The 15,684-nt window shown below is 40.9% G+C and overlaps 1 protein-coding gene across 1 annotated transcript in view; it reads left to right on the forward strand.

The window, feature by feature from the left end:
* vwf (von Willebrand factor) overlaps positions 1-15,684 on the forward strand; it is a 132,557-nt gene that overhangs the window by 103,620 nt on the left and 13,253 nt on the right. Inside the window, exons 45-50 of the mRNA XM_063072474.1 lie at positions 123-306; positions 1,371-1,411; positions 5,230-5,337; positions 7,466-7,564; positions 11,831-11,959; positions 13,313-13,352. Coding sequence (XP_062928544.1) covers positions 123-306; positions 1,371-1,411; positions 5,230-5,337; positions 7,466-7,564; positions 11,831-11,959; positions 13,313-13,352 — 601 coding nt within the window. The remainder of the gene's footprint in view (positions 1-122; positions 307-1,370; positions 1,412-5,229; positions 5,338-7,465; positions 7,565-11,830; positions 11,960-13,312; positions 13,353-15,684) is intronic.

A 15,684-nucleotide genomic window follows, 5' to 3' on the forward strand; every position in this document is an offset into this window, starting at 1 on the left:
ACATAATTTTGCATAGCTGATATTAATTTGAAAGTAATACTCCTTCAATGTATTCAGGGGCACATCTTTTGACACTTGCATCTTACGCCCGTGGAATGTAACATCTTGTTGTTACCTTGCAGGCTGGTGATCAGTGGGTATCCTCTAAAAATCCATGCATTATGAATGAGTGCCTGGAAGTCAACGGGGAAGCGGTGCTGCATGAAAAGAATCGGTCCTGCTCCCATATTGATGTGCCTAAGTGTCCTCTGGGTTATGAGCTGCAGTGTGACCAATTCATAGACTGCTGTCCTGTATGCCAATGTGGTGAGCTTTATTATATAGGCTCTTCTTCTTTTGATGACACACATCCTTTATGGCAAATATTTGATAAGGCTGATACACCACACTGCTTTAAAAGTATAAAACAGGCCAAGTGCTGTTACGCTAAATTAAGAGAACACATCTCATGAAGCTTTCATCCATTGAAATCAGTAGGAGCAATCACAAGCCGGACTTCCTGGAGAGGCTTGCTGAGAGACTATGAATTTGTTATTAATTCTGAATTACGGAATTGTCTCTTCTACCCTACAGAATACATATAAAAAATCTAAAAAATTTGCAGAAGCTGAAAATGCAAAAACAGAGCAGGAAATGTGAGAAAATCTCTGTAGGTCTGTGGAAAGAGAAACAGTTAACATGTCATAAGATCTTCTTCAGTTCCAATGAAGGGACAAGAATGTGAAATATACTCCCTGTTTCTCTTTCTACAGATTCTGGCTGACCTGCTGAACTTTTTCTGTTTTTAATACAGAGGCAGCGTTGACACAGGGAATTGGTACTAGCCTAAGTTCCCTTCACTTCTGTTGACTGTCACTTATTTACATAAAGCATTGTTTGTTCATGGCGTTATTAGGAAAAGTTTGCTGGACTGAGTTACTGGGGTCGATCGGTTATAAATGGCACAAATGTCTTCAGCTGAAATGTTTCAGGTTAATGAATGGAAGTTAGATTTTCAATCTTCCAAATCCTTTAAAACCTTCAGGCGGAATGGGTTCCTGGGACGTGATGAGACCTCAGCTGCTCCCAGGGATGTAAGCATGATTATTTTGCACCAACTAAAACCTGAACTCATTCCTCTCCCCCTTAAATTGGTCTTGCAATTATAGCATCAATATTAAATGCATAAAATAATGAAGGACATAAATTACAAATCATGACCCCTCCTGAGCCTATTTCATTACAACTTGTTCAATCAATAAAATTCAGTTATTAATATTAGCATGCCAGAGGGAAAATTGTGTAAAATTCACAGTTTAAATGTGGATGCCATAGGGAATTTGCGCAAGTACTATTAATAATATTTCTGTTAATTAATATTTATGTTTCAGTTCCAGGAAGTGTTTGCTTGCTAAATGGATCCACCATTGCGGTAAGAGAAGGGCTAGTTATATTATTTGTTTACCATTGCTCTGTTGTATATAATGCAACAATAGCTGTGCTTTGGAATGAAAAGTTGAACGTTGAAATGTGAATCTTGATGGAAAGAATGAGTGAAGATATGAATCAGGCAACAGTAGCTGTCTGAAGCAAATTTGAGTTCAGAAAGCTGTAACTTAAAGGAAAAAATGAGATGTAAGAGTTAGATGAAAATGTAAAGGCACACAACTGGTAGTAGAACTATACGATGGGCACAGGTAAAGCAGGAGGAAACAATATGTTAAGGACTGGTATGGAGAAGAAGACTTCAGCTTGAGATAAACAACATTCTCTGCTACATTTGGCCCCCAATATTTTGAAAGCTCAGTATCAATCACAAACAAGAGAAAACCTGCAGATGCTGGAAATGCAAGCAAGACACAAAAAGTGCTGGAGGAACTCAGCAGGTCAGGCAGCATCTATGGAAAAGGGTAAACAGTGTTTCGGGCCGAGACCCTTCATCAGGACTGGAGAAAAAATGATGAGGAGTCAAAGTAAAAATTTAGGGGGTGGGGGGATGAAGAAACACAAGGTGATAGGTCAAACTGCGAGGGGTGAAATAAAGAGATGGGAAATTGCTCGGTGAAAGAGATACAGGGCTGGAGAAGGGGGAATCTGATAGGAGAGGACAGAAGGCCATGGAAGAATGGGAAGGGGGAGGAGCACCAGAGGGAGGTGATGGGCTGGTAAGGAGGAGGTGAGAAAAGGAAAAGGGGATGGGGAATGGTGAAAGGGGGAGGAGATAGCATTACCAAAAGTTCAAGAAATCGAATTTAAGCCATTAGGTTGGAGGCTACCCAGACAGAATATAAAGTGATTCTCCTCCAATCTGAGTGTGGCCTCATCACGACAGTAGAGGAAACCATGGACTGACACGTCGGAATGGGAATGGGAAGTGGTATTAAAATGGGTGGCCGCTGGGAGATCCCATTTTTTCTGGCAGATGGAACGTAAGCGCTCGGCGAAGCAGTCTCCCAATCTACATCAGGTCTCATCGAGATACAGAAGGTCACACCGGGAGAACTGGATACAGTAGATGACCCCAACAGACTCACAGGCGAAATGTTGCCTCACCTGAAAGGACTGTTTGGGGCCCTGAATAGTAGTGAGGGAGGAGGTGTAGGGGCAGGTGCAGCATTTGTTCCACTTGCAAGGATAAGTGCAAGGAAGATCTGTGGGGAGAGACGAATGGACAAGGGAGTTACATCGGGAGCAATCCCTGCGGAAAGCAGAAGGTGGGGGGAAGGGGGAAGGGAGGGAAAGATGTGCTTGGTGGTGGGATCCCGTTGGAGATGGCAGAAGTTACCGAACACCCCCTCCTCCCAGTTTCACCTATCACCTTGTGTTTCTTCCTTCCCCTCCCCAACTTCTTACTCTGACTCATCTTTTTTTCTCCAGTCCTGTTGAAGGGTCTCAGCCCAAAACGTCAACTGTACTCCTTTTCCATAGATGCTGCCTGGCCTGCTGATTTCCTCCAGCATCTCATGTGTGTTGCTCAGTATCAATGTTTGATTTTGCCTGTTTGATATTGGTTTCCATGTGGAAGTAATGTCTATCTCCATCATTTCTGGCATTTCCCATCAAAATGCCCGCTCTCTTATGTCCAACATTCTCCAGGAATTAACGATTCATCTCTTGGGAATTTCGACAAGCAATCTGTCATAGAGAATTAAAAATAAGTCCATGTTTCTCTTTGAATTTTTTTTTCATGAAAATATGAAAGGTAAAAAAATAAAAACTGGGAAAGCTGAAAATACTTTGAAGGCTAAAAAAAAACTCCTGCTTGGATGGACAGCTAGTCAGAAGTAGGAAGTCATGTAAGGAAATAAAATAATCATGTCCAAGCAGACAAGGAAATGTTTTATCTTGCAAGTTCTTTTTCCACTCCTCCTTGTGTGAGTTATCAATAACTGCTGCTGTTTAGAATCCTTTCCGGACCAAAACTGCTCTAAGCAGACAGAATGAGATGAAGTGGACAAGGGTTGCCAGACACTCAAATCTTTTAAAATAAGCAGTTTTCTGAAATAAGGTGATCTTGCCTATTACAAAATCAAAATACTGCAGATGATGGAAATCTGACATTTAATGCTGCATCCAGTGAGTAAATAAGTTAGCATTTCACATTTCGGGTTCTGACTGGAAGTTCATTTTCAAGAAATGTTAACCCTTTCTCTCTCTCTTCAAACATGATGCCTGACCAGCTGTGTGTTTCCAGAACTCAACGTTGATTTTGTTCACACCGGGATCTTGCTTCACTTGAATTTGCCTCACATTTTTATTATTATTAGAATGAGAAGGACCAGTTTTTTAACTGACTACATAGAGTTCACACTATTGAAATTACTGAAGCAGTGAAACGAAGTTGTTTATTTGTTACGCGTTTCAGTGCAATGTGTGGGTGGCTTCCGAACAACCATCTCTACATAGAGGGAGATTTTCTGCAACATATTTTGGAAATTAATTCACTAAATTGAGAAGTATGAAACACGTATTTAATTTGAGCAGAGACTTGCATTTTAAAAATCACCATTTGTTCTGTTACTGCTATGAACAGAGTTTAATAATTTCATGCTTCCAGTTGGTCAACTTCCCACCAGGAGAGCATTTATGCCCTGCATCTGATGTGATTAGAAGTCTGACAATCATATAGAGTACTTCTGACGATCGTACACCAAAGTTCAAGTCTGAGTGGTTTTGGAGGGACACAGTAATCACACACATATGTACGTATACACAGATGTGCAGGGTCCTGAATTTCCCAACAGGCAAATTTCAACTATTTCTTTGGAAGTGCTGTTTTATTCTGCAGAAATAACAGCTCAATGAAACTTTTTTTTACACAAAGATAACCAAATAGAGGAGGTGAAAAGAGACCAAAGCTTAATGTAGTTTATTATCATGAACTCAAGCTGAGGAGAAACCGTGCCCTTAAATCCACCAAGAGCTTGCACTTTATATTCTAATTATTAATGGTCTACCTTCGTTCCTTTGTATAAATTTCCTAGTGATAGAGACTTTCAGAATCATATTAATTACAGTCAGAAATTCAGGAAGACAATCATACTGAAGAATATTGATTTTTGATTTTGCCACACAAGTTTTAAAATAATTTTTATTATTTGGCATTGATCGTGTGGATAGCCAGAGGCTTTTTCCCAGGGCTGAAATGGCTAACACGAGAGGGCATAGTTTTAAGGTGCTTGGAAGTAGGTACAGAGGGGATGTCAAGGGTGAGTTTTTCACACAGAGAGAGGTGGGTGTGTGGAATATGCTGCTAGCCATGGTGGTAGAGATGAATACAATAGGGTCTTTTAAGAGACTCTTAGATAGATACCTTAGAAAAATAGAGAGCTATGTGGTAGGGTAATTCTAGGCAGTTTTTAGAGTAGGTTACATAGTTGGCACAACATTGTGGGCTGAAAGGCCTGTAATGTGCTGTAGATTTCTATGTTCTATGTAATTTATAGCTACCTTTCCACCCTGCAAATTTTAGTAGCATTGCTTTCTCAGTAGAATCTTAAATTCATAGGCCCCTGTATAACTTAAAAAGCTTAGCAGCTAATTTGACCATAGGACAAGTTATAATTGGCTAACCACAATAATCGTGGAGGTGTACCAAAAAGTTAAGATGCTGTTATTAAATATATACAAATGCATATTAACCAGCCATTCAAAGCAGAAAGGGAAGCCTTAACCTATCAAAATGACAAGCTCCTATGCTTGAGTGCTTCATGTTAACGTTAGTAAATTAATTTGTTCATTTTTTCCTAGGTGGGAGAATCTGTGAAGGTCAATGACTGCACGTTGTGTAGCTGCTCAGAGAAATTGAACAAATATACGCTCCAGTGTAGAACTACACGTTGTGCAAGTTGCCCTGATGTAAGATACCATTTTATTGTTTATTTCTATTAATGATTTCATTCTAGTGTCCTTAATGCATGGGGAGGTAGAGGAGAGTAACCTAATTCAAACTGGCCATTCAAAGGAATGGGTAGCGTATTAAATTAGGTGGCTAGTTACCAAAAAGCCACACAATGTAGCGTGTCTGTGATTATCAGATCCCTTTATTTCCTTTAAAAAAAAATCAGGGTTGATATTCAGATTATCGGAGAAGCAATATAAGGCAAGTTTATCTCTGAATATGCTGTAAATCATCCCATTGACAACATGCCAGCTGGAGAGGAGAATACCCTGACATGGAGCAATAATCGACTTCATGAAGCCTACTGGACAGTTATTAACCTTGAAACTTTGAGATATTTAGATCATTGCCAATAGAAAAGAAACAAGAAATGGTGAATTCTTAAAAATACCATTTTGGATGGGATAGGGGTGTCTTTCTGCAGAAAAATGATCACCCAAAATTAAATATGAAGCTGGTTTATTGGTTAAGTACTAAGCTTACACCATCATCAATGATGCTAAATGTATACGACAATGTTAGTTAAGCCCACAGGATGAAACTTCGAGAGCTGAGTTTAGTCAATGATTGATGCTGTCACATACAGTACGTTAATTCTGGCACCCAAAGATAAGTACCGTCACTCACAAGATCAATGAAGGTGATGAGCCAAGACAAATGTTTCAGACCTTCTCGTTGATTACATGGCTACATTGCCAAACAAGCCTTTCCAATCAACTTTACACCAAGTTGTACCTCAAGCCTTGTAGATATAGTACAAGTAACAACAGCATTTCACCTTATTAATAGAACATGGGAATGGAGGGATTTTACTTGTAGCGGGAGTATACGTTATAACTTCAGGCACGTGTGCTCTCTTCACAGCCTAAGAAACCTTTATTATCTTGTGAAGTGTTAAATGATTGTCATTTCAAAGATTTTATGATTGATTGAATGTTTTCACTGAGTCATTAGACCATAAGACATTGGAGCAGAATTAGGCCATTCAGCCCATCGAGTCTGCTCTGCCATTCCATCATGGCAGATTTATTATCCCTCTCAAGACCACTGTCCTGCCTTCTCCCCGTAACCTTCGATGCCCTGATTAATCAAGAAATTATCAACCTCCGTCTTAACTATACCCAGTGACTTGGCTTGCACAGCCATCTGTGGCAATTAATTGCACAGATTCACAACGCTCTCGTTAAAGAAATTAGTCCTCACCTCTGTTCTAAATGGACATCTTTCAGTCCTGAGACCGTGTCCCCCGGTCCTAGACATTCACTCCACAGCCACTTTATTCAGACATTTCAATAATTGATGAATTGAAATGAGATCGTCCCTCATTCTTCTAAACTCCAGTGAGTACAATTCAGAGCTATAAAACCCTATGTTAAATCTTTCATTCCTGGGGTTACTCTCATGAACTTCCTCTGTCTAGAGGCCTGTACAAAACTCCCATCAAGGTCTTTTACCTTTGCAGTTTCCTACCTTCATCCGCAAGAATTCTAGATCTTCTGATCCTATGTCACCTCTTTCCAAGCATTTGATTTTATTTTTTGCCAATAGAGCTCCTCCACCCCGTTTGCCTACCTGCTTTTCTTTTCCGTATCCTTGGATGACTTGGGGATGCCCACAAGAACATACCTGCAGTATTATTCTTCAGTTTAATTATTTATTTGATTTTATTTGTTGCAATAAGATTTAAAATGTTAAATTATTTTAATTAATTTAATTTTAAGTTCTCTTGTGTTTCTGAAAGTCAAAGGAATTTAAATCCATAGCATTAATGATACTTTTAAAGCCTTGTTCCTGGTGTCATTAGTTATCTGAAGCAGTTTGAAAATGTCCAAGACAGATCAGCAGCTCAGCCTCTTCGCTACACTGTGGAAAGTCCTTTCAGTGCTAAAACCTGTAGGGAGACAGTGAGGCTGATCTTTACCCAGGGAGTGATACTTGTGGGAGTACTATTCTACTCTACCAAGATCTAGCCTATGGTCGTTAATATGACCACTGCATGCAATTAATATTAGTGTTCACAGGCAACTATCATTATAAAGAAAATGTCTGTAATATTTTATGACTGTTATTTCTCTTTTGTTCCAGGGTTACATAATGAGAAAAGAAAATGGTTCTTGCTGTGGGACATGTGTGGCCACCGTGTGCATTATTAGTCTAAGAAATGGGACATTGGTTAAGTTAAAGGTTAGTATTCATAGGCACGGTTTAAATACTTTACCTCAAAGTTAGTAAATTGTGGATTTAACCCTTCCTGCAGCTGTCTGTAATGAGTGTGTACATTCTCCCCATGACCAGATGGGTTGTCTCCTGATGCTTTGGTTTCCTTTCCCAATCCAAAGATGTACTGATTAGTAGGTTAATCGATTGTTGTAAATGTTTCCATGATTAGAGTGGGACTAAATCGGGGTATTGGTGGACGGCATGGCTCCAGGAGTTGGATGGGCCTATTACATAATGCATCTCAATAAATATATAAATTTAACCATTTCCTACACCTCAGGTTCTTAAGATCCAAATCATTAATATACGTTTGTAGATGCAAGCAGTGGACCTAGCCCTGATTCCTGTAGTGTACCAATAATTATACGCTTCCATTCAGAGGGGCAAATATCCAGTACCATTCTCAATCTTCTCCCACTAAGCCAATGTTGAATCCAATATACTACTTCAACCTGAATACTTTATAATTTATACTTCATTGTCACCAAACAATTGATACTAGAACGTACAATCATCACTGCGATATTTGATTCTGCGCTTCCCGCTCCCTGGATTACAAATCAATAGTAAGTATTAAAAATTTAAATTATAATTCATAAGTAGAAAATAGAAAAATGGAAAGTAAGGTAGTGCAAAAAAACCAAGAGGCAGGTCCGGATATTTAGAGAGTACGACCCAGATCCGGGTCAGGATCCATTCAGCAGTCTTATCATAGTTGGAAAGAAGCTGTTCCCAAATCTGGCCGTACGAATCTTCAAGCTCCTGAGCCTTCTCCCAGAGGGAAGAGGGATGAAAAGTGTGTTGGCTGGGTGGGTCGTGTCCTTGATTATCCTGGCAGCACTGCTCCGACAGCGTGCGGTGTAAAGTGAGTCCAAGGACGGAAGATTGGTTTGTGTGATGTGCTATGCCATGTTCACGATTTTCTGCAGTTTCTTCCGGTATTGGACAGGACAACTTCCATACCAGGTTGTGATGCACCCTAGAAGAATGCTTTCTATTGTGCATCTATAACAATTAGTGAGGGTTTTAGGGGACAGGCCAAATTTCTTTAGTTTTCTCAGGAAGTAAAGGCGCTGGTGGGCCTTCTTGGCAGCGGACTCTGCTTGGTTGGACCAACTCAGGGCAGTTGTGATATTGACCCTGAAGAACTTAAAGCTTTTGACCTGTTCCACTTGCGCACCACCGATGTAAATGGGTTCGTGTGGTCCGCTACTCCTTCTGAAGTCAACAACCAATTCCTTTATCTTGCTGACGTTGAGGGATAGGTTATTGTCTTCGCACCATGCCACCAGGTTCTTAATTTCCTCTCTGTACTCAAACTCATCATTACCCGAGATACGGCTGCCAAGAAAATGAACCTTCTGGACCAGCCTCTCACTGCCTTTCCTTTATTAACTTTCTCTGTAACCTCCTTCAGAAAGGTTAGTTTGACTCAAACTACCATGCACAAAACTATGTTGATTATCCTAACCAGGTGCTGTCTGTCCTATACTTTTACAGGTATATCCTATGTCTTAGAATACCTTATAATAATTTTCCCATTACTGACATCAAGCTCACCAACCTATAATTCCTTAGTTTATTCTTAGAGCATTTCTTAAATAACGGAACTATATTAGCTATCCTCTGGTCCTCCTGCAGCTCACCTGTGGTTAAGAAATTTTAAATATCTCCGTCAGGGCCCCTGAAATTTCTGCACTAGCCTCCCAGAAGATCCATAGGGACACCTTGTCAGATCCACCTTATTTAATGGTAACAAATAATGATAATAAGTACTTTATTGATCCTGAGTGGGAAATTATTTTGTTACAGCAGCAACATTTAAAACAGACTTTGCAATAATAATAAATATAGTAATATTAACTGATGATAAAGAACATAATAGTATACACAATAATATTTACCAATTTGCAAAAATAATGTACGAAATAATAAAGCAGAGACTATCACACTATGATGTGTGTTTTCTGTTGCACAGAGATGAACTGTTGTATACGCTTACTGCATTTGGTAGGAAAGATTTTCAGGACTGCAAGCAGCACCTCTTCTATAATTGGGATTCAGTCCATGACTTCACTACTGTTTTGCCTCGGTTCTATAGACTCTGTGCCTGGTTCCTGAGAAAATATAGATGCAAAAAATCCATTTAAGATCTCCCCATTTCATTCAGATCCATACATACTGTAGATGCGTATGCTGATATTCAAGTGGACCAATTTTGTCACTTGCGATCCTTTTGTTCTTAATATGTCCACAGAAATTCTTGGGATTCTCGTTCAACTTATCTGCCAGAGCAACCTCATGCCTTCTTTTAGCCCTCCTGATTTTCTTCCTAAGTGTTCTCTTACATTTCTTACACTCCTTACATGCCTCATTTGTTCCTTGCTGTCTATACCCACTAAGCACCTCCTTCTACTTCTTAACCAAGGCCTTAATATCCCTTGAAAACCAAAGGTCCCCAAACCTGTTAGCCGTGCCTTTCTTCCAACAAGCTCATTATTCCCTCTATCATATCTAAAATACGGAACCCAGGAACACTCAGCTGCTCGTCTTGCCCTTACTGCCAAGTCTCGGTAATGGCTACAATATCATAATTCCACATACTGATCAATGATCTAAGTTCATCTGCCTTGCCTGCAATATTCTCTGCATTGAAAGTCAGGACAGCCTTTGTTGGTCAACCTTTCGGTTCCTGTCTTTGTACGTAGGTTTAACATATACTTTCCCCACTAGCAATCAACTATCTGCCCTGGTACTCTGGTTCCCATCCCCCTACAACTCTAGTTTAAGTACCCCAGCACCCCCCTAGCCAACCTTCCCACAAGGATATTGGTCCCCTACCCCAGCTCAGGTCCCACCTTGCCTGGAAGAGAGCTCAATAATCCAAAGTTCTGACGCCCTCCCCCCATACCAGTTCCTTATCCACTTGTTAAATTATAGTATCTTCCTATTTATCGCCTTACTAGCAGAATGGCATGAGTAGCAATCCTGAGATCACCACTTTAGAAGTCCTGTCCATTATTTTAGCACCTAACTCCCTGAACTTACTTTTTGGGACCTTGTTATCCTTCCTGACTATGTCACTGGTACTGACATAGGCCACAAACTCTGACTGCTTACCCTCCTAAAGACTCACTTGAGATGTTCTTGACCGTGGTAACATGCCAACCAGCGATCTCCTTCTCATCCACGGAACCTCCTGTTAGTTCCCTATCCAACGAGTCCTCTAGCTCTACTGCTTGCCTCTTTTCCCACCTTCCCTTTTGAGTCACAGAGCCAGACTTACTGTCAGAGACTTGTGGCTTTTCTCTGCTAGGTCTGCCCACCTCCCACCCCCCAACAACAGTATCCAAAACAATACATATTTGTTATTGAGGGGAATGGCCACAAGGGTATCCTGCTCTGGCTGCCTACTCAACTTCCCTCTCTTGCTGGTCATCCAGTTACCCATCTGCTTCAGTTTATGTGTAGCCACCTCCCTCTATGTCCTATTAATCAACCCCTCCATCTCCCGAATGGTCCGGTGTTCATTCTGTTCCAGGTCTCTTTCTTTAACATGGTCAGTAAGAAGCTGCAGCTGGATCCACTTTTTGCAGGTGTAGTTGTCAGGCATACTGGAGGTCTCCGTGCGTTCCCACATCTCCACTAACCTGATTGTCACTCATGCTGTTCTAAATGTGCTATAAGAAAGAAGGGAACTTACCTTAGCATCTGCCTCTCCTCGACAAAGCCTCAGCTGCCCACTGTAACACTGGCCCATTCACACTACAGCTGCTTCAGCAATGGCTGCTCCACTTAAACCTAATATTTTTATTGGTCCTTGCAAAGCGCCTAATAACTCAAATGATTTCAGTAAGTCCTGCCAGGCTCCACTTATTTTTTTTCCTCTCTAGCACTATACTGTTGGTATCTAGGTCAATATTTAGTTCCCATCCAACATGACTAAAATTAGGCCTTTTGAGCACTTACTCTATTCCTTGCAAAATTTTCTTGTATGTAAATTGTTCAATATATTACAGGAAATGGTTGTACTTATTAAAAAAAAACTACTTAGCTGACAATAGCTTTGTAATATCCTGTAAGGCCCCATGGATTTTTTTCATAGACACAAATAACATTGCATTAACATTCACTATGTAAAATTAAAACAAAATTGTTCAGTTATAAACTTTTCGGAGCTTCGACTGGAGATTTTAATATGTATGTGAAGAGAGCATCTTTTTTCAACAGTCAGATGAAAGCTTCCAAGATAACTGTGACTCGTACAGATGCAAAGTGAATGAAAGAGGAGAATTTATGACAGAAAAGCGAACAACGCTCTGCATGCCTTTTGACGAGCAAGGATGCAAATCAGAAGGGGTAAGGAATCAATGTGCTCAGTATCTACAGATGATAGGACTTGGTGAAATTCAGTCTGTCAGACAGAAAACTGTTCAGTGCTGACATTGCTGCTGGCCTGTGACCATCACTCTAGAAGGTTAGGTAAAGAGATCAGTTTGACGACTGTAGATCATTCATTTCAGGAAAAGCCTCTCGAAACTGTTTTTGGGAGAATCCAATATTCACCTACCTGGCTGAGACCTGAGTTCACAAGTTGTTGAAAGAGTTTCCTGACATCAGTTTTAATCCACCAGTCCTTACAATTTAACACTGTTTTGACCCTGTTCAGTAGGAACAAGCCAAATTTCTGAAATGTGGTTGTGTCTTCAATTTTGATGTTTCTTGCTGTAAAGGGAATATTTACTCTGAAGTGTTTGTCATTGGCTATCCAGGTGGAAGGGTTAAAACTCAGCCAATCCAATAACTCCCATGGTCCATTCTGGCAGTCTTTGTAATGAATGCAGTGGACTGGTGCTAAATTAAGTTTCTTCCAAACTGAGCAAAGACTTCAAGCAGGTATGGATGCTGTGTGTTGTGGAAGCCTGCACAGAGGCATGATGAAACCTCAGAATTTGAAATGACTGAAGTGTATGGAGGGGCCATCTTTAGAACCAAGTCCTAACGCCAAATAGTTAGGTAAAGGTGAACATGTATTTTGCTGCCTCTTATATACAAATCTGATTGTCTGCAGACTTTTGGTTTGGGAATATCAATGCCTGCACGATCCCTACCTCACAAAGTGGAACTTCATCCATCGATATACTGTGTCTGTTCTGGTGGTCTGCCACCCCATATCTTGCGGCAGAGAGGTTACCTTTGCAGATCCTCTACATCACAGTGAGACAGCACCAGACAGTACACTCAGGTTTTTGTGTTGACGTGCTGACCGCAATGAATATCAGTCTCAGTGTATTTCAGTAATGGAAACAGCTTCCACCTAGAGTAGCATTAGTGCTTTCCAATGTAAACGGTACACTATGTAACAGCTTGTAATTGCCATCTAATCATAACTGTATTTACCAGGGGTTCTCAACCTTTTTTGTGCCATTGACCCCTACCATTAACCAAGGGGTTCTGAGAACAGTCCCAATACTAGCGAGCAAGGAATTGATTTCTAAGTTGTAATAGTAATACGCAGGAGGTTGGTCAGCATCTGAGGGGACGAAACAAAATTGATGCTTCGGCTCTGTGACTTTTCGTTAGAACTTTTATTTGAGAATTGTAGCACCTGCATTGTTTGCTTTTCATTTCCTTTTAAGTAAAGCTGATGGACTACATTTTACAAACTTAAAAATACTCACTAATAGATTTGTTCTCTCTCTTGGCACTTAGGGTGAGATAGTACGTGTGGACAGTTCCTGCTGCTTCACCTGTGAGTAATTATGCAATGGTTCTATAGCTATGATGTTTTGTTGTATAAAACTGTATTTAAAACTCTACATTTATAAACTCCACACATATTGATCAGTAGGCATTATTTAGTTTATTGGATAATTGTGGGTTATCATTGTGAAGACAGAATTGAGTGGTTAGAGATTTCCTCATTAAAATGGAGGAAGTTGCAGGAAAAAAACAAAGGAAAACTGTATTAAGGTCTTCAAAATGACTGAAAGTTGTGTTTATACTACTGTTTCCAGGTTACCTATGCTGTTTTCAAGTTGGTAACAAAAAGACATAAATTCCAGGATAGGAGAGCAATACAATTTAACACGAAGGATCATGGGGCAGCATGGTAGCTAGATGTTAGCACAATGCTTTACAATATCAGCAACCTGGGTTCAATTCCTGCCGTTGCATGTAAGGAGTTTGTACATTCTTCCCGTGACTGAGTGTGTTTCCCTTGCATACTCTGGATTCCTCCCAGAGTCTAGAGACGTACCGGTTGGTAGGTTAATTGGTCTTTGTAAACTGTCCCATCATTAGGCTAGGGTTAAATTGGGGGATTCTGTGTGGTCTGGCTCAAAGGGCCGGAACAGCCTATTCTCAATAATTAAATAAATAGGTGAAACTTTTCTCTTCAAACTATTGTTGAATTGAATAATTAATATAGTTAATAGGGCATATTAAAGGATAAAAGATGCCAAAGGATAGTGGGATTAGCTATAGGATTTAGGTAACCCAATGGTACAGACTACATTTGTATTGACACAGTCTGTATGGGAAGTGGAAGAGACTGCGGGCAGAAGAGCGTTTGTGGAATTTGTTACGTACCCCGTAACTGGGTTGCCAAACCAGCAGAAATGGATCACTCAGTTGGAGTCTGGAGTACTAGAACTAAGAAAGTTTTATTAAAGAAACAAGCAACACAGTAATCGAAAGGATAATAAATGCAACAGTTCAGTGATGATAAACACACATGTGCACAGAATTAAGATAACAGCATCAATCAAGCTCTATCGTTGTCTAGGGGTAAATGACCAATTTCAAAATGACTCAAAGTTCAGTCCAGTTTAGTAGTTCAGTTCGCAGTAATCGTTGCCATGGCGGTGGACAATGTGGGGGAAGAGAGAGATAGAATAGGAACAACTCATCATTCAGAACGGCTTCACTCACAGACCAGCGAGATGGCTCACAAACAGCTTTTGGGCGGGTCCTTGGTGATGTCACCTGAGGTCACCGACTGTGACCCCTCCTCCAGATGCGGTCGATCCTCTGCAGTGAACCCGGCACCCAGGCAAGGGCGGACACACACCGGGTTCCTGCTGATCGTACCTTTCCACCCTTGTCGTTGTCTGGTACTTCTCACCCACTCGTGAGAGGCGCACCGCTTCCAGGGTCTCGTTACCTCGGGTGGCGTGTGTGTCTGTCTTAGCGAACCTGTCCCTTTTTATCCCCCTGCTGGGGTATCGCCTGTCCATCACTTCAAACAGTTCAGGGCTCAAAGGGGGGAGCCGCTCCAGACAGCTCTTCCTCCCACATCCCTTCATTACACATCTCCAGACGCTGCTCCATTGTTCCTTATCTCTCCTTCCCCTGAGGGCAGGTGGCAGACCAACTGCTGATGCCACTGATGCTAACCTAGGCCAGCAAACATCTTAATTTTATGTGTATTCTCGTAACACTTCCCCCCTTTAAGGATTTTTACCGGGAGGTAAAAATTACAAACATGACTACATTATCTGATACATACACAATATACATCTTTAACAGTTATTTAGCTAATACAGAGAATTTGAAATTGTCAACACCTTGACAGACAGTCATCACATTTTCTGTTCCTTTTACACGTGTTATTAATAATCCCTTAGACCAGGCTCCAACTCAGCAAACTTCATAGTGGCCAAAAACACTGATGAATTGCGACCAATGTAACCTCTCATTTGGTTTTGTCCCGGACCACAACAACAAGGGTCGTCCCATTCCGACTCAATTTTCCCTCGCAAGGGCTTAGTAGGAGGGGGACGGGTATTGACCGCAGAGTTATTGCAAAACTTCCTGCAGTACCCCACCATCTCCAAAAGCCTTCTGAGGGCCCTCTTGTCTGTCGGGGTTGGGAGGTCAGCGATAGCCTGCACTGTAGCTTGCATCACTGCCAGCTGCCCCTGTGTCACCACAATTCCCAGGTAAGTGACATTCGTGTGGCCGAATTCATTTTTTCCAAGGTTCACTATCAAGCTGGCTTCAGACAGCCGTATTAAATTGCCAATACACACCTCTGTGTTCATCAGCCCTTTAGTCACTGAAATACTCGAAAAATATGGGTG

Source organism: Mobula hypostoma, chromosome 20 (assembly GCF_963921235.1).
Source record: "Mobula hypostoma chromosome 20, sMobHyp1.1, whole genome shotgun sequence".
NCBI lineage: Eukaryota > Metazoa > Chordata > Chondrichthyes > Myliobatiformes > Myliobatidae > Mobula > Mobula hypostoma.